The sequence below is a fragment of the Sturnus vulgaris genome, chromosome 15 (assembly GCF_052056855.1).
Source record: "Sturnus vulgaris isolate bStuVul1 chromosome 15, bStuVul1.hap1, whole genome shotgun sequence".
Classification (NCBI taxonomy): domain Eukaryota; kingdom Metazoa; phylum Chordata; class Aves; order Passeriformes; family Sturnidae; genus Sturnus; species Sturnus vulgaris.
The window spans coordinates 468,418-495,483 of NC_142257.1; the positions used below are offsets into that span (position 1 = coordinate 468,418).

The 27,066-nt window shown below is 45.7% G+C and overlaps 1 protein-coding gene across 1 annotated transcript; it reads left to right on the plus strand.

Annotated features, from left to right (window-relative positions):
* The first annotated feature begins 90 nt into the window (after positions 1 to 90).
* LARS1 (leucyl-tRNA synthetase 1) lies at positions 91 to 24,075 on the plus strand. Its single transcript, XM_014888302.2, has 32 exons — positions 91 to 347; positions 1,176 to 1,294; positions 2,732 to 2,819; positions 3,406 to 3,486; positions 3,915 to 4,055; positions 4,916 to 5,077; positions 5,737 to 5,849; positions 6,252 to 6,315; positions 6,848 to 6,915; positions 7,257 to 7,482; positions 8,543 to 8,630; positions 8,715 to 8,791; positions 9,450 to 9,503; positions 9,938 to 10,078; positions 10,794 to 10,871; positions 11,033 to 11,118; positions 11,209 to 11,274; positions 11,368 to 11,450; positions 12,044 to 12,182; positions 14,149 to 14,361; positions 15,215 to 15,272; positions 15,994 to 16,057; positions 16,876 to 17,059; positions 17,273 to 17,363; positions 18,281 to 18,421; positions 18,945 to 19,085; positions 19,170 to 19,280; positions 20,095 to 20,205; positions 21,518 to 21,622; positions 22,464 to 22,559; positions 22,924 to 23,056; positions 23,693 to 24,075. Exons 1-32 carry the CDS (start codon positions 342 to 344, stop codon positions 23,896 to 23,898), a joined length of 3,534 nt encoding a protein of 1,177 aa, XP_014743788.2. The 5' UTR covers positions 91 to 341; the 3' UTR covers positions 23,899 to 24,075.
* The last annotated feature ends 2,991 nt before the right edge of the window (positions 24,076 to 27,066 follow it).

Consider the following 27,066-nt stretch of genomic DNA (forward strand, 5'->3'; position numbering starts at 1 on the left):
CAGCAGCCCAGAGCCCGAGCCGAGGGTCAGGGAGAACCAGCAAGTTCGGTAGAGCGAGCACATGAACCCGCGGCGACATCTTGGGGGGGCGCTCTTAAAGGGCCAGCGTGCCGGCGGGCGCACACCTCGGACAGGCACAGCGGGCTCATTTCCCCGTCCCCGGCCGGGACGAGCGGCCGCAGCGATCGCTCCGTTCTATCTGCCCCCCGCCTTCCTTCTCCCTCCTCCCTTCAGGCTAAAGAGGGCCCGGTGTCCCCCCGCGCGCTGCCTTGGTGCGGGCTGGGCTCCCCCGCTGGCTGCCGCGTTGGCACGGCCCGTGCGGCCCCATCAGGCGCGGCAATATGGCGGTGAGTGCGGGAGCCGGGCCGGGCTTTGGCTTTGGGGCTCTCGGGGGTCTCTCACCGGCTCCTCTGGGTCGCTCTTCACCGTCGCGGTGTCCGGGCACAGGGTCCCATAGCGGCATGCGGGGGCCTTTACCCGGCGGCTGCGGCCCCTTGGTGTAAAGGTCTTAGGATTGTCTTGGTTTCGATGGGGAAAAGCTAAACCCTCCACCTTTACGAGTGCAGAATGCGTGTGTCCTTTAACAATTCCTGTGTGCTTTATGGTGAAAGAATAAGATCCTTCAATACTTGCTATGTGTTATGTGATAAAAGAACGAGGGGAAGGGCTACTGAGCACTGATTTACTTAAAATCGCTCTCTTTCCCTGACGAGCTCCACGAACTACAATTGCAGTTGTTTCCGAGCCCTCTTCCTGCGCAGGGAGCGCTGTGTCTGCCTCATACACGTCAAGAGGAGGATGCATTGTATGGGTTTATGGAGAGTGGAATAAAACCAAAATTCTGTGGGTGTTTTCACTTATGATTTATACCCTCTTCTACCTCCCCAGTTCAGACCTCTCGGAGTTTGTTCTTTATTGGAAGGTGGCCAGTGTGTGTGTGTGTGTCTTGGCTACTGTAGAGTCCTTTGCCCAGGTAAAGGGTGTTAACGCTTTCCTTGCGGATCTCGGGCTGGATCTCAGGATACCGGCTGGAGTATCACACCTGCTCTGAGCTGTTGCTGCAGTGCTCTGGAGCAGTGCTTGCCCTTGCCCAAGGAGATCAGGGTCGGTCTGTGATAGTTCTGTTATTTCTTGCCCTGTTCAGCCAGACTTCTGTTCCTTTCTCTGTTGAACAGGAGCGCAAAGGAACAGCAAAAGTGGATTTCCTGAAGAAGATTGAAAGAGAGGTCCAGCAGAAGTGGGAGCATGATCGAGTGTTTGAGATCAATGCTGCAGACAGGAAGGACCAGAGGAGGTATCGTTGTACTCGGTTTTTTACTGCTTGAAATGTCTTTTTATTCAAAATCTGGTGGGAGGAAAAGTGGCCCCTTTGTAGGGAGCAGTATTCATGGCTCAGCTGGAGGCACTTGCTCACACCTTGTTGATGTTTCTGTAGCTGATGACATAAAGCAGCTGAGTACGTGTGTGGCTGGGTTCCAGTGGGATGAGGGAAGCTTTTTCATTCCCTGGCAGTGCCAGTACCCTCTGTTCTGAAAAGCAGCTTCTCTTTGGTGACTCGTGCTGTTTGACATGGAGGAGGTTCCTCAGTGCTGCCCGAGCCCTCAGCACGGGGAGATTTCAGTGTGAGGGAAGGTCCTGCTGTGCCTCACAGAGCACAGCAGTGTTACACAAACCCCAGCTCCTGGCTCTAGCCCGGCCTCTGGTGCTTCTGTAGAACTGGAGGAAGGCCAGGTGTGGGGACAGCAGATGAGCCACCTTGGCCACCACTGCAGCCCCAGAGGGGCTGGAGCAGAGCTGTGGAAGGAGGAGCCTTTCACAGGTGCAGACAGGGGAAGACCATATGACTCTTGCTTTTATTTCTGCCCCACAGTAAACCCCGAGAAACTTGCTTATCCTCTGGGAATGCATAGTATGCTTGGAAGCACAGTTCCTCTGGAATTGGTGGGATCCAGACTCTTCTCAGCTGTGCAGAGGCTGCCTGGGGGAATGGCATTAATCCTGTGGGAAGGTCTCTGACTGGAAAAGCAGTGACCTTGGCAGTATGGGGTTAATATTTGGTGCGTGGGAAAGTCAGGCTAAAGCAAGATAAGTAACTGAAGTGGTGTAACAGGTGGCAGGTTCTTAAATTGTAGATTTTGCAAGCAAACAAAGACTTGGCCTTTATTCCTGCATGTTAATGGACCAAGGGAATGTGTGAGGGGAAGAGACAAGGTGTAAAGCAGAGTGCAAAGGTAGAAATTCAGTGTCCTAAATGTAAATATATTTTTAGCTGTTTTGAGAGCTCAGTTTCCAACACCATAATATGACCTTGAAACTTCCTCCAACGATATATCCCTGTGAAGGGAGTGATGGCTTGCAGTGTGCCCTTAAAATCTGAACTCACAGAGTGGGAGATTAAATAAATGAATTTAATCCTTTGCTGTAATTAATTTACAGAAGCAGGATTAGAATTTATAACCTTTGGGAACATGCTATGTCTATTTCAATGGTTCTGTGTGGTGTTAGTCCTCTGTGGGTTTTTTCTTGGGTGTTTATTTTTTTAAGATGATAAAGCCTGTTAGTCTATCAGCTCTTTAAAATCAAAGACTCATGTTACTGGCAGGGGAGATATTTTAACCTCACTGTGGACTGATAATAGCTGAACATACCAGTTACCTCTTCTGCTCGTGTATTGTCTGATGGTCATTTACAAAGCTAATTATGTGTTTTAATTATTTGACTTTCTTCTCAGCAAAGGGAAGTACTTTGTTACCTTTCCTTACCCCTACATGAATGGCCGCCTGCACCTGGGACACACATTTTCCTTGTCTAAATGTGAGGTAAAACTCCTCCTTTGCTGATACCTTTAAATACTGCTCTAGAGCAAATGCTGATTTTGTAGTTCAGTTTTGAGCTAACAGGATGCCATGTCAATTCCTTTGTAGCTTTAGTAATGACTTATTAAACTCTCCTTTTTTCCCCACATTTTCAGTAGGAATATTGCTAGCTGAAGGGAAATTCCATTAATGTAATTTTTAATTTGATGAGATGGGGCTGCAGGTGTTTCCCCTGTTTGTTCTTTGAAATGAGATTTTTAGGAGATGCTGCTCAATGGCTCAACCTTCACAGGAGACCTGTCCCTTTTGTTTGTGCTTGCTGTGCTGTGTGCCCTGTGTGGGAGCAGGTTTTGGGTGCTAGGGGTGGGATTCCACAGCAGCCCTGCACCCGTGGGTGTCTGGTGGAGCCAGCACAGGGGCAGGCCTGGAAACAAACTCGTGTTCCAGCTTCCTGCCAGAGCTCCTCCCCAGCTCTGTCACCTGCCAGGGGCTGCATGTTAGAGGAGGAGTCACCCCTGTGTTTGAGCAGCTGCTGGCTCAGCTGGGGCTGTTCCAGCTGTTCCAGCTGTTCTGTTTTCCCTGTCTGTAGTTTGCAGTCGGGTACCAGAGGCTGAAGGGGAAGAGCTGCCTGTTTCCCTTCGGGCTGCACTGCACGGGGATGCCCATCAAGGTGAGAGTTTTGCCCTTGTTCGGGGTTGTTTCTAATGGGTTTTTATCCCTAAGGCTGCTTGGAGCCTTGCTTACTGTCCATTCCCAATATCACCTTAGTTTATTTAAAAACTCACCAAGGCAGTGTGATTTGGAACCTGGATTTGTAATAAACATGTGTTGTGCTTGAGCTATAACATCACTTCACAAGATAAAGTGCTGGAAAACTGAATTTTACCTGTTGTATGTTTTCCTTTGCAAGAAAATCCTTGCAGTAAACCTCTTCCTGTCCTGGAAGGTGTTCTGGAAGTGGCTGGATCTCCTGGATGTTAATGCAAGGTCCAGAAAAAGTTTAAAGCATGGAATGCAAAATGTTATCAGTAAAACCCAGTCCTTGGCTGTGATTGCAGTTATCAGCCTGGCTGACACACTCTTAATTACTCTGTTCAGGCTTGTGCAGATAAGCTGAAAAGAGAAATGGAATTGTATGGTTGCCCACCGGAATTTCCTGATGAGGAGGAGGAAGAGGAAGAAAATTCTGGTAAAAAAGAAGAAGAAATTATCATCAAAGACAAAGCAAAAGGCAAAAAGGTAAAGTTTAAACTAAGCCTTCCTGGACTGAGAGCTGTGCTTTCAAAACTTTGATGTGCACATTGTAGGCTTTTCCTCCTTTGGGCTCACAGAAACCTCAGCTGGTTGTAGAGAATAGCCCTGCTTTCTCAGAGGTAGAGGATGTGTATTCCTGCTCTTCTGGTTATTGTTTTTTAAGTTGGTATCTAGCCAGTTCTGTCTAGATAAGCTCAGTAAAACCATCCAAACTATTTTCACTTAGCAGTGATTTAAATGAGATTTAGCATTTTGGGAGTGTCCCAAAGCAAGGCAAAGAATCAAGCCTAGGAGAAGTTTAGAGATGCTCTGTATGTTTATATATGGTCAAGAGATTGTCCCACCAGAACTGCTGGGTTTGGGGTTCTGGCTGCTCTGCAGGACAGAAGGTGTGACCTTGTCTGGGTCACTGCTGGGGAGAGACAGGAGATTCTCAAGAGACAACAGCTGGGAAGAGTACCATGAGCAAAGGTTTCTGGTACAGGGTGCAGGGCTATCCACCTTTCTGTGGTGCAAAAACCCATGGGTTTGAGCAGGGCCTTGACAGCAGGCAATTCCTTGCCAGGTTGTTGTGGCAGAACCTCTGCAGGTTCTGGACATCAGCATGGAACAGTTGGGAAGAGGAGGGTTAGGGAATGAGCAGTGAATACAAGGTATGGCAGAATGGAAACTGTGAATACAGGCTGTAGAATGGAACTCTAATCAATTGCCCTCACTGTTAGAGGGGGATGTGAGAATATTTGTATTAACTTGTGTATCTGGAATCAGCAACCATAACATTAACAGAGGCAAATGCTGTTGTGACAGGACTGTGGGCTTCTTCCTAATCCCAATTGTTCTTTCAGAGCAAGGCTGCTGCCAAGACTGGCTCTTCCAAATACCAGTGGGGGATCATGAAGTCTTTGGGTCTGTCTGATGAAGAAGTGGTCAGTTTTTCTGAAGCTGAGCACTGGCTGGATTATTTCCCTCCCCTTGCTATTCAGGATCTGAAGAGCATGGGATTGAAGGTGATTCTGGTGCTCCTAACCTCAGTTATCCAGGCAGCCATTGTATTGTTACTGTGTTTGAATGTGCTGCTTCTCCTTGAGATTTTCTGTGTAATATCAGCATAATTCCAGGAATGTTTCTGATAGTTATGGAATTAGTCATTTGGTGTTTTAATGGTCTTGGGTGATAATTAAGTGCTTTCTTATATAGAGCTTGTACCCTGTACAGTGATCACAGCTGGAAATGAGTCCAGTAAAGATGTTATGACCTATGGTACCCATGTGAGATAACTTGTCTGTAGTCAGAATTGACAGTAATTCTATTTAACATCACATTCTTCCTAAAAGTACTAGTCCTGCTAACAACAGATTTTTGAAAATGAAGAGAAATAAAGATGATGAAACAAGGCAGAGCTGAAATTCAGCTTGAATGGTTGGTTAAAACTACTACAAAACCCCAGGATTTCTCAGTCAGGGGAAGGACCTCGAGTCTTGGCTATCTGTGCTGTGAGAGAGCAGGCACAGATGTGTGGTTAAGCTTACACCCTTGATGGGATATGTACTTGCATTGTCTTTTTGGAGAGAAAGCTCTTTTATTTTTCAAGTAATAGTTATGGTATTGGGAGATTCCTTTGATTTCTTGGTTGTGTTTACTTACTGGGGCCTCTGCCCATTTCCAGGTGGACTGGAGGCGTTCCTTCATTACAACCAATGTCAATCCCTACTACGACTCCTTTGTGCGGTGGCAGTTCCTTACACTGAAGGAAAGAAATAAGATTAAGTTTGGCAAACGGTAAGCTGCCACTCAGCTCTGGGCTTTTGTGGATAAGCTCAGCTGTACCAAAGACAGAGCCCTGTGACACATCTCTAGAGTGTGCTTTTAACTCACATGGAACCAGAATCTTCCACTGCTGGTGCTCTGCCTGACGGGGTGAAGTGTAATTGTTGTGCCATCAAAACCTGTGAGATTTGTTTTCTGGGTTTAGTTCTTCCATGAGTGCCAACTCCAAACAAAAAAGGGTCAATTCTGAAAGCTCTTGTGAAAACTGAACATTGACACTGATGGATACAGATCCACACAAGATTTGAAAATACTCTTAAGAGGTCTTTTTTTCCCAGAGAGCTAGGTTTTTTTTCCTCCTTGCTTTATACACTATTTTACTCACTGCTAAATGAAAATACACTTTTTTTCTAGGTACACAATTTATTCCCCTAAAGATGGACAGCCTTGCATGGATCATGACAGGCAAACAGGAGAGGTAATACTTTTACTTGACACTTTAATGCATTGCTTATGGTCTTAAATACTGAGTGGAAAGTAAATTGCATCTTGGAGCAAAACATAGTTTGGGTGTGCAGAGTCACTGTCTCTCAGCTGTCAGTGCATGTGAAAATTGAATGAATCTTGAGCAGATTTGTCTGGAGCTATGGATAGTATTTTCCATTGGAGCTGGTTTCTGTCATTGTTTGGCAATCTATGCCAGCAGCATCACTCCATTGTGTTGGTGTCTGTTGAAACTAAATAAAGAAATTGTTGTTAACTTGGATGTTGCTGAGACAGTGTCTGTGACAGGTAAGTTTTTGGCTGTAGAAACACAGTATAACCTCTCTGCAGTCTGCATTTTACTGAACAGGGGTTTTTTCATATGAGTGGAAATAGGATTTATTCTGAGGAAAGCATCAGTACCTTAAATAGTGTTTGGATTAGGTTCCTACAGAATAGGATTTATTTTCTTTCTTGCTCAAGTGAGTTTCATTTATTGATTGTTGCATTGTTTGTGGGAATTGTAGGGTGTTGGGCCTCAAGAATACACACTGATAAAAATGAAGGTGTTGGATCCTTACCCTGCAAAATTGAGGTAGGTCTTGATTTTTTAGTGGCAGGTGGGCTCTGTCTCCTGGCCAGAACTGACCATTGAATTAAACAGTCTCTTTTGCCTAATGCAAAATTTAATTTCACCTGGTTATTTCCATCACTTCAAAGACCTGGTCAGAATTTTGAGATGCTCTATTCACTGTGTCTGTGTGGAACTCAAGATGGAATTTGAAAAAAGAAAAGAAAATGGAAAACCCACGAGTGAATGACCCACTTTTGTCTCTTAGGGAGCATTGCTTGAAAGTTGATGTTAGTTTAAAAGTGTGTTCTGTATGATCAGAATGATTTTATTTTGGTGACTCATCCAATACGTTTTCCCCCCAGTGGTTTGAGAGGGAAGAACATCTTCCTGGTGGCTGCCACGCTCAGGCCAGAGACCATGTTTGGGCAGACCAACTGCTGGCTGCGCCCGGACATGAAATACATCGGCTTTGAGACTGGCACTGGGGACATCTTCATCTGCACACAGCGTGCTGCCAGGAACATGTCCTACCAGGGCTTCACCAGGGACAACGGCGTCGTGCCCGTGGTCAAGGAGCTGATGGGAGAGGTGAGCACCCCGAGTGTGCTGCTCAGGCTCGGCTGCACCTCTGGGCCAGCACTTAGGAACCTGATGGTGGAGCTTGAGCTGTAAAGAAAATACAGGAGGAGTTACAGAAAGTTTGGAGTGGCTGGAATCTTTAGTGACAAGCAATGCAGGCAGCTTCCTTGGCAGCCAAGCCAGAGCTGCTGCAGGGAGGATTACCTGGTGCACTTAGCTGGGGACAGATGCATTCCTGTTCCTCAGCGTGGTGTGGTGAAGGATAGTGTTAGGTAACACTTTTCTGCTTGCAGGGAAGAGTGAATGGAAAGGGAGGGGAAAAAGTAATGGCTAGAAGGGATTGTGTGGAAAAGGCTTTTGTTGCTACTGACATTCCCAGTACATCTGTGTGAATGAAGCTGTCTTAGCTGAGTAGTGAATGTCAGTGGTTTTGGGCTTTGCTCTCATTAACTTGTGTGCAAGTGTTTATTCATCCTGATACAAAACACCTTCAGCTGTTTGCAGCCCTTGATCTCCATTCACTACAGCTTGGCACCATCTTTCTCAATCTTGCTTTGAAGAAAGAAATAGAAAATAACAGGGTTTTTTTCCTTTGCTAGTAGATATGATGTGAATTCAAGCAAATTAGCGAGGTAGAAGACAGCTGCCACATCTCCACTGCCTGCTGTCAGTGTGTGAATATCTTGACAATATACTTTTTGTTTAATGTCACTTTTGACACTGGCTTCATAAGCCATTTCTGCCTCCATGCTGTTGTGCTTCAGATACTTGGAAGCAAAGTGTCCTTCTGCTTCCTATGCTTTCCCAATTCCACATCCTAGGAGTTTAAGTTTCTTGGTATTTGGTATTTGACTTTTCTACCAATAAATAACCAGTATCCTGTCTCTAACAGTACCACGTTTTCATATGTACTTCCTCCTTGTTTGTCTGTATATAGAAATGTATTTAATTAGTTTGTAGTGTGTCAGGAAAATTTACAGAAAATTTGAGGACTATCAGCCAGGAGAGCTTACTCTAGTAGGCTGCAAGGCTCTGATTTGCTGTAATGCTGTTCCTTTGTCGTGCTCAGGAGATTCTGGGTGCTGCACTTTCAGCACCCCTCAGCACCTACAAGGTCATCTACGCCCTGCCCATGCTCACCATCAAGGAGGATAAAGGTAATTCTGCAGCAGAGCCTGCTGGATGGGCCCTGGCACTCAGCACGTGGGGACTAATCCTTCCATCTGTTTGTCTTTGCCAAGGAACTGGAGTGGTGACAAGTGTTCCCTCTGACTCTCCAGATGACTTTGCAGCCCTGAGAGATTTGAAAAAGAAGCAGGTCAGTCTGTTAACTGAATTGTTGCTGTTTCCTTTCCCTGGGGAAGAGGGTCAAAAGTGAATATCCAGTGGGTAAAATAAAACTCACTTGGATTGGCATTTTGCCATCTCTAACTTGAAATCAAAGCAGTTAAAAATAAATGAAGTTTAAACCAAGTGGGCTAGGACAGATTTTTTTTTTTCATACTTCAGGTCTGAGTTTTTGATGAGAATCATGTAACTTGTGCTGCATGTTAAGGTAGAGAACAGCACCAGTTAAACAGAAATGAATTCCTGTTGTGGAAATTACTTCCAAACATGAGATTAAGGTTTTCTATGAATTTTAAATGAGACTGAAAGTGGTGGTTACTAACTGCAGGAGTACATCAGCATTTGAACAGCTATCTTTGGCTACTGAATTTTTGTCCATTCATTTCAGAGTAGAGCAATATCAGTTTTTGCCCTTTTAAAAAATGTGGATGATTATAGCAAAAATCACCTGGAAATGAGATGTGGATTGAGCCTACGTGTCAGAAATTGTGAGAAGGCAGGGAAGTGGCTTTGTCTGATCTGTAATAAAACATTTTGTACAAAAAAGACACTGTGAATGGATAAAAACCTTTAAATCTAGAATACTTCAATCTACTGCCTTTTTTTTTTTTTTTCTTCCAACTTTGAAGGCTCTGAGGGTGAAGTATGGCATCAGAGATGAAATGGTCCTGCCCTTCGAGCCGGTGAGTGCACCCAGCCTGGCCAGAGCAGCACACAGGATGTTCTGCTCTGATGAGAAACGAGCCAGGAGCTGGGCTTCCTCTTCCAGGCTTTCTGTTTAAAGTCCTTCTCAGCTGACACAGCTGAAAAACTTAAAAGTTTTCATATTTTCCTGCAGTCACAACATTTGGTCTGTTAAGGGTTGCAACCAAGATTTGTTATTCTATGCTGTAGTTCAGAGAGAAAGGGAAGTATCAATTTTTGTGGGAATTATTGTTTTAGGAAATGGAGTGCATCATTCTACTGATAACCTGTTGGTTGATTAAAGCTTAGTGCCCTCATGGCTGGATTAGGAGGGTGTCTGTTCAATGCAAAAGAAGTGTTAGATGTCACCATGTGTGTACAGGGTGAGCTGTGGGGTGCAGGAGGGGCTTGACCACCCTTTGTTAACTCTCAGGTGCCCATCATTGAAATCCCAGACTTTGGCAGCCTTTGTGCTCCGTTTATCTGTGATGAGCTCAAAATCCAGAGCCAGAATGACAGAGAGAAGCTTGCAGAGGCCAAGGAGAGAGTGTACCTGAAAGGATTCTATGAGGGAGTAAGTAACACAACACCTTGGTAACTGGTTTCTTGGTGAGTTTAACTAGGGGAAAAAAAAGACAGGTAAAGAATTTTTTTTTTTTTTTTTTATTTTTAAATCTCAAGAAAGAGGGACCCTGTCCTTTTTTCTCAAAAAATGTCCCGAAGGACTGTTCATTTAGGCTCTTCCTGCAGCAGGGTTCTGCAGTTGGAGGAGTGATGTAGAATTGGAGAAAGTTTCCACTCATACAGGGCTTTGTTCTCTGGGCTTTGTAACCTGGTTTCTAAACAAGTGATCACCTGGGGAGCTGATCCATTTTGTTGCAAGTACAGGTAGGGAAACTGATACAAAATGAGCAAGGTGTTACTGTTTGGAGGTTTTTTTGTTTTGTTTTTAGGTTGGTTTTGGTGTTTGATTTGGTGTTTTTCTTCTCCTGTCTTTACCTCAGTAGCTCACCATGTGTATTTCTCAGCTGTTCTTTTGTAAGTAAGCAATAGTTTTTATTTCTGACTCTTTGCAATATGTCATCTATGTGAATGCTGACATATGTGCAAACTGTTTTTGGGTAAAGATGACTACACACAATGAAAAAAACCAACACCTCTACTCTTATTTTTTTAGCATGTCAAATACTGCAGTATCTGCTACTTCCTTATGTTGATTTGAACACCTATGGCACCTATTTCTTGCTAAATTTTGAAAAAAATTAACTCCTGTGACCCATCTTTAACAGGTGATGTTGGTGGGTGAATTCAAAGGACAAAAAGTTCAAGATGTGAAGAAACGCATTCAGAAGATGATGTTGGATAAGGTATGTGAGAGCACAGAGCTGCTTCTGAGCTGTGGCTTTTGTCCTTTTCCCAGGGCTGAGCTGCCATGCTCTATGCAAATCAGAATGGAGTAAGTTGTCAGGGTTTTCAATACTTTTCTCAGTACTTAAATGCCAGCTTTCATTGCCCTTCCAACTCTTAGGGGGAAGCCATGGTTTATATGGAACCTGAGAAACAAGTCATGTCGAGATCTGCTGATGAGTGTGTCGTGGCCCTTTGTGACCAGTGGTAAGTGAAACAAAGCTGGAGTTAGAGAGTTTCTCCAGTTGCACACTCCTTCTCGATGGCTTTATTACAACAAACCTCTGCTGACTGTAGGTACTTGGATTATGGTGAAGTGAGCTGGAAGAAACAGGCGTCAGAGTGCTTGCAACGCCTGGAGACGTGAGTTATGAACGTGGCTGTAGAGGAGAGTGACTCTGCTGCTCTTGGTGGGGCCTGAGAGGGCTGAAAGCAGCGAGAGCTTCTTTCTTACAGGTTCTGTGAAGAGACGAGGAGAAATTTTGAAGCTACCTTAGGTTGGCTACAAGAGCATGCGTGCTCCAGGACGTATGGCTTGGGTAGGCAAAGCATTCCTTTCTCACTTGGTGCTTTGTAAGGATGGTGCTCCTCGTTTCTTTTGGAAGGCTCAAGTGCTCTACAACATCCTCAGTGGTACAGGGGAGTGTGGGAACAGCATTGTCCAACTTGTTCCTTGGCCCAGCATCCCAGAGGGTGTGCTTTGTTGGATGTACTTGGGGCTGGTAATATTTGCACTGCTACAGGTAATCTGTGCAGCATCTTGGTAGCTTTTTGTCTGGGCATTGATTTGGAAGGGACCTCAGAAGAGGGAACTTGCACCATTTCTTGGGTTTTCTCCTCGAATTCTGATTAGCCTTCATCTTGTGTAGCCTGACATGGGACAGCAGCTGGAAGTGCACTATAACCCACAGCAGATGTTCTTGAGCTGAGCCGTGTCAGGAAACAGAATGAAAATCTGCAACTGTTTGCTCTTGAGTAAAACTTTCAAATGCATGATTTAATTTTTAAACCAAATATTTTTAAAAGCATCAGCATGAGTCCTGATGTGTGTGTTTGTGTTGCACTGAGGGTGAGGAGCTGCTGCTGTGTGGGTAGGGGGGTGTGGTGGTGCTGACACAGCCTTCCCACGCAGGGACCCGCTTGCCTTGGGATGAGCAGTGGCTCATAGAGTCTCTGTCTGACTCCACCATCTACATGGCCTACTACACCGTGGCTCACCTGCTGCAGGGAGGGAACCTGAGGGGCCAAGGAGAATCTCCTCTGGGCATCAGGTAAGGACAGGGAACCTTTAAGTTCTCTTGTTTAATTGGGTGTGCTTGTCTCCTGAATTGCTCTGCAGAAACACTTTCCAAGGAGGCTGGGTCTTTGCTTTTGTGTGTAAAAAGCATCTTTGTGAAACTTAACCTACCAAGAGCTGTGTTAGAACAGGTCTGCAGAGGGGTAATAAGGAAAGAGAGGAGTGAGATAGGTAGTGAGAAAAGGAGAGAGAGTAGAAAAATGCTTCTGAAAGCATCTCTGAAAGAGCTGTGTGGAGACTAAATCACCTTTTTCAATACTTGTTTGACTTGCCTTGAAGTGAGCCTTGGCAGGTTGTTGTGTGATTGGTTTCAGTGCCTGCTTAGGTGTCTGCTTGCTGAGACTGCTGTGCACCACAATAAATTGTATCTCCAGTGTACTGAGGGAAGAGGATTTAGCTCTTGGTTTTTGTCACTGTCACACTCCTGGAAGCTCAGGACCATCTGTTACCCACAGCTTGTCTGTGGAAGCCTTCAGAGCAAGGGGGAGGAGGAATGTGACCTCTTGGCTGCAGTGACTTTTGTGGTGATAGGGATCAGGGAGATGAGCACTGCTCAGTCTGGAGTAGAAAACCACTTCAGATTGTGCATTGAATCATCTGCTCTGGTTCTGTGTGCTTTATGGACTAATTTCTGGAGTAGTTTACATATTGGAATGGAAATTTTTCTTACTTGATGCTATAACTAATCTGAAAACCATTTCCAAAGTGAAGATTCTGATTCTTACAGCCAGAAATACCTCTGAGACCAGGCAAGGCTGTCATTTGGGCTCAAAGCTCAGTAATTACAGAGCAGCTACACACGAGCTGGTCGTGTCTAGAAACAAGCTTTGAAGTGAGCAGCCTGGGCCCTGAATTACAGATGTGATGTAATTAAACAAGTACAATTAGAGTGCTCTCCTATGCAAGTAGATAACATCTAGCAGCCTTGGAAAAAGCTTTTTACTGATACTTGCTCTGTGGTGTGAAGGAAAAGGGGGTTTATGGCCCATCCTTTCAGTCTCCTTCACTTCCAGTGGATTTGGCACCAAACACAAGCCCAGTCACAGCACAGGAGTTGAAAGCATAGAACAAGAACTGCCAGAACCAGACCAGCAAAGCTGTGCCTGTAGGATTTATTCTGGGCTGCTAGTCCAGACCATCATCTGAGGTGTTTTTTAATGTGTACTGGAAGTATTTGGGGTCCAGAATGCTTTTCCTTTCTGCATAGCACAGGTCAGAAGCCCTTAGCAGGAGCTAACACATAGCACAAACTTTGCCTTTAAAGTATTTAATTTGGAATGCATGCAGTATCTGGTGCACTCTGCTGAAGTTCTGAGGCCAGGAATAAAAATTTCTGTAGGAACAAGAGGGATATGTGTTAATGCAGCCCAGTGGCCACAGAGCTGTGGGTATCAGATGCATCTCATCACTATTTTCCTTCAAAATTGTGGATTCTACCTCTGGTAATTGGTAAGATGTGTCTTGCAGTAAATGTTAATTTTAAATGTTCATTCCATTTGAAGTGGGAAAAGACCACAAATATTTTTCATGTAGGATGCAGCCTTGAGCTGTACAGCAGTTCTCTCCTGTCCTGCTCTTTGACTTCTGGGAATGCAAAAGGAATGGCTCCATGAGACACATCAGTGAGGGGCTCTCAGTGTTCACCTGAGGTCACAGGTGGTGACATTTGGAAAAGAAATGATCAGATTTCCAGGATATTCAAGATTATGCTTTACTTATGAATCACATTTTCTTTATGGGAGTCTTTATGTTTTGTATTCTTTATGTATTGGGAAATCTCAAAGAGCAGTTTAAAGGGGCATGGCTTGAGCAGTTCTGAACTTGTTTCTGACACTGGATTCACTCAGGCAAAGGCCCTGGGTACTCTGTCCATGTTTACTGATCATGTGGAGTGTGAGGAGCTTTTACTGACTGTGTAACCTGGGGCTGATTCTGTGCAGGGCACATCAAATGACCAAAGAGGTTTGGGATTACATCTTCTTCAAGACAGCTCCATTCCCTAAAACTGAGATTCCAAAAGAAAAGTTGGATAAGCTGAAGGAGGAGTTTGAATTTTGGTATCCTGTGGATCTCAGAGTTTCTGGCAAGGATCTTGTTCCAAATCACCTGTCCTACTACCTCTACAATCACGTGGCCATGTGGTCAGAGCAGAGGTGAGCTGGGGTTGATGCAGGTAAAGCTGCAGAGTTTGCAGTTCTGTTACATTTGCTAATGGCCTTTGGACTGCACAGCATTCAGAATTGTGTTGAAAATGTATTCTCTCATGTTGCAGCTTTGATACAGTTATCTGTAATAGAAGTTATTGAAATGGAAGGGGTTTTTACCATTACTTCCCCTGCTTTTTCTGCATTGTCTCCTGTGGATTTCCCAGTGTTGAGTTGTAGTCCTGTACTGGAATTTATGTGACTTTGTTATTAAGTCTCCTCAATTCCTTCTCAAGGATGGTTAAAAGAGCCATGTACACTCTCATGGGCTGTGCAGGACTGGTTGAGAATCTTTGCCCATTGCATGATGCTTTTATGGTGAAGATACTGTTTGCATTCCCTTGAACTTTGCTTTAGGGGTTGTGTCAAGCTGTATATGGGAAAAGTGGGTTTCTCATGTATAGTAAAGATGATTGTGGGTAATTTAATATCTCCTTCCTTCATGGGCAGAGATGTGGACCCAGCACTGCTGTGTGCTCTTGGGCTGGGCCAATCACTGGCCTTTAAATTAAAAATATCTGGGTAGAGGAAGGTGACATAAATGAAGTGCAATTGCAGGTGCACTGCTCCCTACCTTGCATTTCAGCAGTGATAATCCTTAGCCTTCATACAGTAGCTCTTTTCATCTTCAGAGGCACTCCTTAATGTATTTAAGACAATCCTTAGGTATTTTTTTTGAAGATTCCACTTAGGTGTTCATCTCAAACAAACATAAAATAAAACCATAAAATGTTTGTTCCTTTTTATAAAAAGAGAAAATGTATTTACTTGGCCAAAAGGATTGTATCTTGTCTCCAAACAGAGAAAAGTGGCCAGTAGCTGTGAGAGCCAATGGACATCTGCTCCTCAATTCTGAAAAGGTAGGGTGAGGTTTTGTGTGACATGGCTTTTGTGTTGTCAAAATTTGCATTTGCTAGCCAGACTGGAAACTTCTTGGGATGCAGGGGAAAGAGTGACATTTCTTCATTAGTGCCCTCCAGCTTTTCATTCCTTGGAGGTAAAGACCTGCCTTGCCTGTGAGTCTATGTATCATTTTCTCTTAACTCAGCTCTTGTGTAGTCTCACCAATTTAGTGAGGAGTTCAGTGCATTTCTGTGAAGTTTCAGGGTAATATAGAATATTAATGTAACTAAAATTTAGCTTTTTAGAGCATTGGAGTAGGTGCAGTGAGAGGAAAAAGTTTGTGCCAGTAGCTTGCTAATATGTGCAGGTTCTGACACTGAATTGAATTAAAAGTGCCTGAACCCAGGAATTAGGCCTTGGAAACTGATATAAATGAAAAACCCTTAAACAAACCCTAGTGGAGTCTTTCTTGAAAAATCAGTACCAGGTGATCTGAAACTGCCAGTTGTAAAGTAGTATTTAAGTTGAATTTAGGGAATTTCTGGGATTGTATTTTGTTGCTGAGTGCATGCAGAGTTCAGCGTGCTTTTGCTGTGAGACCTCATTCAGATTTACCAAAGAGCTTTTTTGCTGTGATTCATGAGAAAATTGTTTGCCCAAACCCTTGTTGGGTCTGTCTTGCTTATCCACCAACACAGGGGATGTGTGAGAAAACAAACACTCTTATCTTTCTTTCAGATGTCTAAATCGACAGGCAACTTCCTCACCCTCACTCAAGCTGTTGACAAGTTTTCTGCAGATGGTGAGTGTGTTCTGACCTGCATCTGATTGTCAGTGGTGCCAAAACCACTCAAATGAGTGTTCTGCTCTCAAAGGAGTTTTATTGGAGTATTGAATGGCAATGAATCTGCCACTCACCACCTGTTGTTGTTGAAAAGGTTGGGATGTGTGTTAGCACAGCTGGTTCAGCCAGGAGCTGCTGCTGGGGCTGAGCCCTGCAGGAGCAGAGCAGCCTGCTGGATGTTTCTGCATTCCCAAAGAGATCAGAACCCAGGACACCGTGCTGGTGCACAGGGGCTGTGTCCATGTCTGTGCCCTGTGTGTCCATGTGTGCCATGCTCCTTCCATGCTCCTGTGTTTTGGGCAGTGGCTGTGCTGCTCTCCTGTCTGGTCCCTTCCCAGAGAGGGCAGTGTTCCCCTGCCAGGGGAGGTGTCTCCCTGGAGGCATCTCTGGCTGGCCAGGCAGTTTGTGACCTGGCTTTGCATTTGTTACCTCCAGCTGAAGTGAGCTGCCATGGGTGAGCAGGCATGGCACTCCATGGAGATTGGCCAGCTCGTGGCACCCAGCATGGCAGCTGATCCCCAGGGATATTCCCAGGGATATCTCCCAGCCATGGCAGCTGATCCCCAGGGATATTCCATGGATATCTCCCAGCCATGGCAGCTGATCCCCAGGGATATTCCCAGGGATATTCCAGGGATATCTCCCAGCCATGGCAGCTGATCCCCAGGGATATTCCCAGGGATATCTCCCAGCCATGGCAGCTGATCCCCAGGGATATTCCCAGGGATATTCCAGGGATATCTCCCAGCCATGGCAGCTGATCCCCTTTCCTCCAGGCATGCGTTTGGCCCTGGCTGATGCTGGAGACACTGTTGAAGATGCCAACTTTGTGGAAGCCATGGCAGATGCTGGTATTCTTCGTCTCTACACGTGGGTGGAGTGGGTGAAGGAGATGATTGCAAACAGAGACAGCCTGAGGAGTGGCCCAGCCAGCACCTTCAATGACAGAGTCTTTGCCAGGTATGCCACGAAGGTTAATATTACAGTTTGGGACAGCTTCTTCCTTGCAAGGAGGAATCCTGTAGTTATTTTTTTCTAAAAAGTAATGAATTCCATAAAACAGAGCTCATTCAGGGTAGGTTATGGGGTTTGGCTGCATTGATGACAGGTTTACAGTGTTACCATTACGTGGGGCAGACTGTGTGGTATTGATGTTGTCACTTCCCTCCCCAGTGAGATGAATGCAGGCATAATGAAGACAGACCAAAATTATGAGAAGATGATGTTTAAGGAAGCTCTGAAAACTGGCTTCTTTGAGTTTCAGGTAGGAGGTGTAAGAGAGTGACACCTGGTATTTGTTACTTTGTGGATTTCTTTTGATCCTTAAGGTCTCTGATCCTTAATTATACAGCTGAATTGGAATCAGAATTATGCCAAGAAACAAGAGGACTTCAAGGGAATAAATGTGGAATAGTAGAAGGTCTGCTTGTGTCAGTTTACACAGGTCCAGAGGAAAGCAAATGCAATTCTGCAAATAGTCCTGATATCTAATATGAGCAAGAAGCTGCTTAAAAAAAGACACTATTTAAAAGAGTGTTGCCTTTCTTTATATCTTTTGTGATAAAGACTCTTCATGAGAAATCCAGATAATGCATCAACAAAATTGTTTGGAAGCATAGTGCTTTTTGATATCCTCCATAAACCATGTCTCCAGAGTGTCTGCAGAGCCATGCTGCAGCATTTAATGAATTGCACACACTCCTTCATGTGGCTGCTTTGAGATACTCAGGAGCAGGGCTAAATAGGCTGAATTATGTGTAATGATAGATCATATTCATTGCCTTTTTCTTAGTCCTTATTAGTATCTGTATGTAAGTTATTTGGGATGACAGCACCTGATGCACAGCTCTGGATGTTTTTGTCTTTTATGTTTGTGCCAATAAACAGTTTTTTAAAGTACCACATAAATGCAAAAATCCAGTGGCCAACTGGCAGATTCACACGTGGGTGCTTCAGGAAAATACAGTTCTTAGAACTCAGTAATGGATTATGACAAACTGCTCACGTTGTGAAGGCGTGTTGGAGCCCACAGGGGGGTGTGTGTGTGTGTGACTCTGGGTGTCTGTCCCTGGCAGCACAGGGCTGATGGCTGTGCTGTTGGTGGAGCCCACAGGGGTGTGTTTGTGGCTTTGGGTGTCTGTCCCTGGCAGCACAGGGCTGATGGCTGTGCTGTTGTTCCAGGCAGCAAAGGACAAGTACAGGGAGCTGGCCATCGAGGGCATGCACAGGGACCTGGTGTTCCAGTTCATCGAGGTGCAGACTCTGCTGCTGGCCCCCATCTGCCCCCACCTGTGTGAGCACATCTGGTCCCTGCTGGGAAAGGTACTGACATTTCAGTTCTGGCATTGATTCAGATCTGAGCTTTAATTTATTTCAGTAACATCCATGTCAGTTATTACTCATGTACAAGTAGAAAATCTGTGTCAGAATCCAAGGAGTCGTAGTGGCTCCTTGTCCCTGGGACAGTGACTGCAGGGAGCTGGCCTGTTGCTGTGATGGTGTGTGCAGCATTAGTAGCAGTCACTAGCATTGTCTGCTTACAAAGACGTGATCTGAAATTAAGTGAAACAACACAACAGTCTTACACTTCTGTGTAAAGCTTAGTTTTGGTGTTTTTAAGCCGTCTGCTTGTAGCTGGCATTCCCTAGCTATGTGGCAGTTGTGGTTGTGTGTACAGTCCTGCACACACTTGCCCACAAGTGCTTGTTGGCTGTGTGCCCCTCATTTAGGGTGTTACGGGTGGGTGCTCACTGAGCTCCAAGCTGCCTGAACTCTGTTTTCCAATCAAGCTGTAACAATTGAAAACCCACCAGCTCAGTGCATTGCTGTCCTGCTCTGCCCAAAGGCTGACTCCATCATGAGGGCGTCGTGGCCAGCAGCAGGGCCCGTGGACGAGGTGTTGATCCGCTCCTCCCAGTACCTGATGGAAGCGGCTCACGAGCTGCGCCTGCGCCTCAAGAGCCACATGGCTCCCGTGAAGGGCAAGGTGAGGGGCTGTGTGTGTGTGCAAGAGTGAGTGAGAATTCTCTCTTGCCTGGGGACTCCTTCCTCATTTGCTTTCTTTCCTCAGAAAAGTACCAAAGAGCCTCCCCAGAAGCCTTCTCACTGCACCATCTACGTGGCGAAGAGCTACCCCCCCTGGCAGCACACCACGCTGTCCGTGCTGCGCAGGCACTTCCAGGTGCTCCTCCCCTCCTCCAGTGCTCCCCTGCTGCTTTTCCATCTGTAGAAAGTTTGTAAGATGTACCTTGTTACCAAATTATTCCAATAGGTCATTTTCTCCATGCTTTTACAACTGTAAGTTTTGATGGTTAATGAAAATGTCCCAAGGACTGTCATTGATTTGACAGCTGCATTTCGTTGGTTTTGACAGTCTGAGTAAAAATGTGCCTATGCTCTGTTGTTTCTTCCATTTGTAAGTGGTTAGCTTTTAAATACTAATATATTTTTGAGGAAGGATGGTTGGCTGCCAGACTACTGCTGCTTTGCTTTGCAAGGGGCTTATAGCTTTATTCTAGTCCTTGAGTAAGTGTATGCCACTCAGCAGTGTGACAAGAAATAGCTGAAATGGAGTAAGTCAGTCATAAGAAGAAATATATTAAGAAAGCAGAAGGATCTATGCTTCTGACATGGGGAAACTGCTGAGAGTGGCTCTTGGGATCCTGATCAACCATCCTTAGCTTGAGCACACCGGGGTTGTAGCTGATAGATTTGGGAGTCCTGACTACTCCAGCTTGAGGCAATGAGATAAACCAATATTCCTCATGTGGAATTTGTTCTTGGAGGTATTCACCTTTGGGCATTGTATAGGCTTTTCTTCTGTATTAGTGGTAAATGCTCTTTGGGTTTCAAAAGGATAAGAAAACTATCTGTGGAATCAGTGATGCTGATAAACCTTGCTGGTATTTATGGGAAAGCAGGAAAGGTATATGATGTTGAAGGGCGAGTTTTTTCATGATAGCTGTTCTCCTTAATGCTTGTTCATCCCTGTTTAGGGCAGTGGAGGTCAGCTGCCAGATAATAAAGTGATTGCCAGTGAGCTGAACACCTTGCCAGAGCTGAAGAAGTACATGAAGAAGGTGATGCCTTTTGTTGCCATGGTTAAGGTAAGTGGCAGAGGGACAGTTCTGCTACAGGAAAGGCTTTTGTGGATGCAGTGTCCCCCCCTTGCCCTTTGCTTATTTGGCATCTTCAAGGGTTTGATTATAAACATCGTTTACATCTCTAGAAGAACTACATAATAAAAATGTCTCCATGTGAATTATGAGAAGGCCAGGTGAAAGCCTTCAGAGGAGCAGAGAGCAGTTCTGGAGTTTCCTGTCTAAGTTTATAAGAACAGCAGGGATGTGTTAGATCCACTGATCCAGCTGGGAAAGGTCAGACAAGCTCTCAGTCCTAGGAGTTAGGGCTGAAATATTGCTGTTTTGGTGTCTTGGGTCTGGCAGCAGTGAGTGATCCCGGGGCACGTGGGGAAGGAGTTGAGACTTTCCTCAAATCCATCTTTTCACTTCCAAAGAGCAGCAACCTATTTCCCACAGAGCCATGGAAACATCTGAGCTTGGACTCCCCTGAGCAGTGTCTTTCTCTGAAACCAATTATTCATCAGTTCCAGGGCACAAGGAGCATTTCTGCTTGTGCTTCCTTCTCATCAGAGGAGGCCTGAAATGTAGGAGCACCTCTGTGATTTACAAAGGGAAGCAGTTCCACGTTAAAAGGGAATCTTTCACATTACACTGATGAGGAAACCAGGAAACCACAACCATGCTGAGGCTGACAAAGCAGAGCTTCAAAGGAGACAGCTGGCTCAGCATGTGAGAGCCAGGCAGGGGCAGATTAAACTCCAAAGAGGAAGTTCTGTTTTAGTGAAAAAAAAAAAAAAAAAATGGTGTGGTTTTTATAGTGCCTTTAATACTGTGTCTCTTGTGACTGTTGCTGCTGGCTTTCTGGACTAATTAAGTTACTTTTATGTTAACGCACAAAGTGGTGATTATTTCCCTGCAGAGAACTCTCTGAGCACGTCCAGGTGTTGTGGGCTTGTCCTTTCTTTTAAACTGGGTCATAAGCCTGAGTTTCCTGCTGTGAAATACCACTGAAATGCTGACTGATTTTTGTGAATTCTCAACCTGCACATTAAGTAGGGATTTAAATAACTGTGAATGTCAAACACCTTTTCAATTCTATATTAAAAATGTGTTCTAATTGCTCTTACTCCTCCCATCAGTGTCACCAGCTCCCTGTAGAAGAAGCCCTGTTACAAGAAAATTATTGCTCCAATGTTAATGTTGTGCCAGCAGAGAGCTCTCAGATTTACAAGCCTATTCTTTTCATGACTAATGTGGATAGTTTGCCATTTTGAAGCATCATTTTACTTGCAGCCTTTAGAGGGTTTTAATGCTTTTTTCCCCCCCTCCCCCACAGGAAAACTTGGAGAAAAATGGTTCTCGTGTTCTTGATCTTGAACTGGAGTTTGATGAGCGTGCAGTGCTCATGGAGAACATTGTCTATTTGACAAATTCCCTGGAGGTTGGTACAGACCTGGCACCTGCTTCTTGGCATTTATTGGGAGAGCTGGAGCAGCAGCCTTCCCTAAGGCTCTTTACAGTAATTTCTGGGTGTGCATTGTCAAGTAACAATTTTTTATCAACTTTGTTTCCATTTGTCAAACAGATGCATATAGATCTGTTCAGTCGTTCCTGGCATGTTCCCTGTGCAAGGAGCAGGCTCTGAGCAGGAAAAGGCTGTGCTATGGAAAAGGCATCCAGTGTGGCAGCAGCTGTGCTGCCTCAAATGAGGAGCAGAATTTAGTTTAATAGGCAGCATGGTAGTGAGGGGACAGCTCAGGCACTTGGTGTTAAAAAACCCAAAACAAACAAAACCAAACACCACCAACACCAAAACTCAAAATCAAAAGCAATTGTTTTTTAAGAATTAGGAGCTGTATATATTACAGAACTGCATGTAACCTGTGCAGTATGAAACAAGTGTGGCCTTATTGGGCTTGTCCCATGTCAGAGCAAAGCTGAGAGTGAGCAGCAACTTTTATTGTAAATTATCTGTAAATCTTCAGAGCCCCTGACAGGGGAGGGAGCAGTGTGTTCCCAGAACAGGGATACACTGCTGGGAACTGCCAGAGGGGCTGGGGGGTTTCTGGGGTCCCTGTCCTTGGAGACTGACAGTGGGGTCTGGGCACCTCACACAGGGAGTAGGTGACCCTCAGAGGTCCCTTCCAAACGGGGTTTTGTGGGTTCAGGTGTGCTTTTGTTGCTTTGTCAGTGCAGGTTTGCTGGGGCTGTAACCTCTGCTCTTCCCTCTAAAGCCATTAAACTCCTGCTTATTCCCTCTTCCCCCATTCTTTCTGTGACAGCTGGATCACATTGAGGTGAAGTTTGCATCTGAAGCAGAAGATAAAATCAAAGAAGACTGCTGTCCTGGAAAACCATTTTCTGTATTCAGAACTGAGGTAAAATCAGAAATTCAGATATTGGAAGTCTAAAAACTTAATTAAAAAACTTAACTTGAAACTTTACTTTTGTCTGGGGTTTTTTAAATATACCATTTAAAACCTTTGATCAGACATGAATGTTTATCATGTATGAGTGTTTCTAACTCTAAAAATGTTGTTGATTTCCCTAAATATGTCTTAAACCCTTGTTACACCTTGGGCTGCATATTAGAGTTGGGGCAGTGCTGGTATCCAGGTTCTAAAGGGATTTCATCCCTCTGGAAGGTTTATTAACAGCAGGTGTTTATTTGGTTTAGTTTCACGTTTCTGCTGAGGGATCACATGCACAGGCTCTCCTTTAAGGTGTGTGTTGTTCTCCCAGCCTGGCGTGTCTGTGTTCCTGGTGAACCCTCAGCCCTCCAACGGCCACTTCTCCACAAAAATGGACATCAGGCAAGGGGACAGCAGAGAGACCATCATCAGGCGCCTGATGAAGATGGACAGGGGCATCAAAGGTAGCAGCAGTGCAGCTGTGCCAGCTGCTGAGGGGGGCACAGGGGGTGACAGCCATGGCCTGTGTGTGCAGGGGGTGACAGCACGAGGGCCATGGTCTGTGTGTGCAGGGGGTGGGTTCTGCCAGCTCCTGCTGCTGAGCCTTGGGAATGGAGTGAGATGAAACAGGGAGTGCTCCCTGTCTTCCCAGAAGGTGTCAGTGTGCTCTTGGGCACAGGGCTGGGAAGCTGCCCTTGAAGGCTGAGCTGAAGGGTCCCAGGCTTCCTGGTCTGCCTCTTGATAGGGAATTGCACCGAAATCAGCTCTCACCTTCCTCTTCCTCCCAGTCTGCAGCCCATTCCTCAGAAAATGAGGAATAACTGCTCAGTTACTCAGACCTGTCCTGAGCCAGATCAAGCAAGTTCAGTGCTTGGGCTGTGGCATTAGGAGCTGCTGTTTCTGTGTGGTTTATCCCCGTTTTTGTTGGTAACTCTGTGTAACCATTGAAGGACATGTTGTATTGCTGTAAACCTTAACGTGACAGGATTGCCATGAGAATGGATTTCCTTGGAGCAGGTGTGGCAGTTCCAAGGGCTCAGCACTGCTGTGGCTGGCTCTGTGTGCAGCTGCCATGCCTGACAGCTGCTCTGTCTCTGCAGATCTCTCCAAAGTGAAGCTGATGAGGTTTGATGATCCCGTGCTCGGGCCCCGCCGTGTTCCAGTCCTTGGCAAAGAGGAAGCAGGGAAAACTCCCATCCTGGACCAAGCCACCTTCTACATCGACCTGGCCCAGAGGCACGTGTGTGTCACTGAGAATGGCCTCACAAGGGACATTGGGGACACAATTGTTTACCTGGTTCACTGAACTGGTGTGTGCCTGGCAGTGAGAAGGTTCGTGGAGGGAGTTTGAAGCATCTGGATTAAACAAAGGGGAGAATTTGTTCTGTAAAGAAAACCAGCCCAGCCAAACCAACCTGAGTTCACGTGGTTGTTGCCCCTGCTCTTTTAAACAGAGATTTAATAAAATTATTTTCCTCTGGTGCTTTGGCTTCTCTTGAAAAGAAACAGTTCCCCTGGAGCCCCTTCCTTTGCAGGTGTGGGCAGGGTGAGATGTGAATGCCACACTTAGACTTGCACTCGTTGGTGCAGGGAGCTGTGCTGCTGCTCAGCTGCATCCAGCTCAGCCTTGGCTGGAGAGCCTGGTGGGGAGGGGGTGGCCCTGGCAGGTGGGAGCTGGTGTGACAAAAGGCAGGGACTGTGCTGGTGTCACCTGTGCTGGCTCAAAGCCCTTCTGCCACATTGCATGTCTGAGTTCTCATCATTATTTTTTCTCTCCTGGGTACTGCCTGAGGGTCAGACTTCTTTTCATTCCATTTCATACCCACAGTCAGGTACCCCCCGCTCCCCTTGCCATCTGTCCCCAGCAGGCAAAACCTGAAATAAGAAAGTGAAAATAAACATTCTTGGGCTTTTTCATGCAAAAAGTTTTAATGGTGCCACAGCAGCTCCCATGGGCTGGTGGGTGCCAAAGCTTTCCTGAGCCCCCAGTGCTTCCAGTGCATGAGGGGCTGTAATTCATTCAGCCCCAATTAATTTAATTATCTACAGGCTACAGAGCTAAGCATTAGTGCTACAAACTTAGATGAATAAACTTCTGAAAACTTAAAATGTCTTTAAACCATTGCTTTTTTTTTTTTTACAGAAATACAAAATAAATAGCTTGAGGATTAATACAAATTAGGAAACTAAGATCTTCTTGTTTATTGACTTTTCTCCCAAATACTACCTTAAATTGAAAAAAGCTTTTAAAAAAATGAACTTCACTTCATGGAAAAAATAGTCAGCGTCCCTGAATTTGTCCAAGTGTCTGAACAATAAACTAAACATATTTGATTTATTCCTCCTACCCATCACCGACTAAGCAAAGATTATACATCCTACTGTTTCTAAGATATATATGTAAAAATAGTAATTTATGAGTAATTTATGATTTCTCACTGATGGTGACCTGGCTGCTCATTGGAGCATTCCCTGGGCTGGGTGCAGGAAGGAGACAATGGAGCTCCCTGCTTGGTCGTGTGCATGTAAAGGATCAGGGAACTTTGGTGTGAAAAGATCCTTTCCCCCTTCATTACCCTTCAGTCCTCCTCAGCCTGGCACTCGGGGTCCCTTGGGTGCAATCTCAGATCCAGCCCTGCTTCCCACTGGGAAGTCCCCAACTCTTCATGGACAGTTTGGGGTTCTAAACGCTGGTTTCATGAATATTTGGAAATGTTACTTTTTAAATGGGACAGATACTGAAGTTGTTGACAAAAAACCTGAAAAGTCTTGAGCTGTGATTACACTTCAAGCATGCCATTTCACAAATTAACTGCAATGACTGTTGGGCAATGAATAAACCTCCTAAGAATGATAAATGTGTGATTTTACACAGTCCCAGGCTGCTCTGGTGTTTCCAGCTAAAATGTTTTGGAGCCAGTGTTTGCATTCTTAGTTCCCAGAGGGAGAGGGGGCTGATGGACTGAGTGCAATTCTGTTTTCTGTTCGTTTCTGAGGGTGCTGGGATATGTGGATGTGTCTCAGTGACAGAGCCAGCTGCTTTCTGGTTCAGCTTTAAAGAGTCCTCAGCACAGAACCGGCTCCTGTCCCCGAGGCACTCAGCTGAGCTGGACTCGCCCTCATTTTGCAGCTGCTGCCACCTTTTATACCTGGGCACAGAGCGTGCTTCCAGCTGCCAGGGTGTTTGTGCAGGAGCTGGAATACTGACAGAGCACAGAGGGAGAACAGATCTGTGCCTTGGAGGTTGCTGTGCCACTGAAAATCCCCACAGGCAGACCCGGCTTTCCTGCTCTACAAACAGAAGAGGGAAGGTCCAGGGGCTGTGGTGTAGTTTTATTGTTTTATCCATTCCCTTTGTGTAGTTTTAGGAAATAATGTCCTTCCCTGAGGCTGTGCCAGGGAGAGTCTGCATTGCCCAGTGGAGTTCCTTCCCTGGGTTTGTGTGCAGGTAACCAAGGATGGAATTTCAGGGCAGTTTTGGAGGGAGCACAGCTCCTGCTGTCAGGTGCCTGCAGCTGGGCTGGGAACTGCTGATGATAAACCAGCAATGAAAACCAAAATCTGTTGTGCAGAGGTTTGTTGGAGAGCTGGCACAGCTGTGAGCCAGCACAGCTCTGCTGGCTTCCCTGGGACTCACAGCAGAACGCTTGGGCTGGGGCAGCTGGGGCATGGGGAACTCTGAATTCTGCTTTCGGTTACACAGACAGTGCTTCATGCATCTGAAACCCATGAGTCCACTGAAGATATTTACAACAGCCACATGTGAGTGGGTGGGTGCTGGGGAGGGGCTGGAAGGAGCTGGTGGGCAGGAGGTAGCTGACAGGTGATCAGAGGAAAACAAGCAATGAGGAAAGGGAGATTCAGTGCCCTCACTGCAGAGCCTGGGTGACTGCAGTGATGGCAAAGCCCTTTCCATTGGCTCTTTGCTCTCCAAATCACCTTTTCGACTTCTGTGTTAAAATTCCTGGGCTAAAACCAATGAGAAAAGCAAGCAAGCGAGCAACCACCCTAACAAAGAATCGGAGTGACCCTCTCCCCTCAAAGGCAGCGTGAACCATCAGCCAGGAGCCGACTGGTTCAGATTTATGGTTTCTTTATCCTGAGACAGGCAGGTAATGAGCCAGTGTTTGATCTCTGTGGGCTTCCCTGCAGCCCCGAGGAGATCAAAACGAGTGAAACTCCTGCTGGTACCTGCACGCTTTCCTCCCCTGCCGCTGCTGCCGTGGTGCGGAGCAGGCAGCGACCTGGGGACGGACGGATGGACGGATGGATGGACGGATGGACGGATGGACGAATGAATGAATGAATGAATGAATGAATGAATGAATGAATGAATGAATGAATGAATGAATGAATGAATGAATGAATGAATGAATGCCGGGTCTGTGGAGGTCACAGACCCCGGGCTCATCTCCCCGTGCTCGAGCAGCCCCGGGCCAGGGGGATCTCTCGGGGGTCCCCTCAGCTCCCTGCA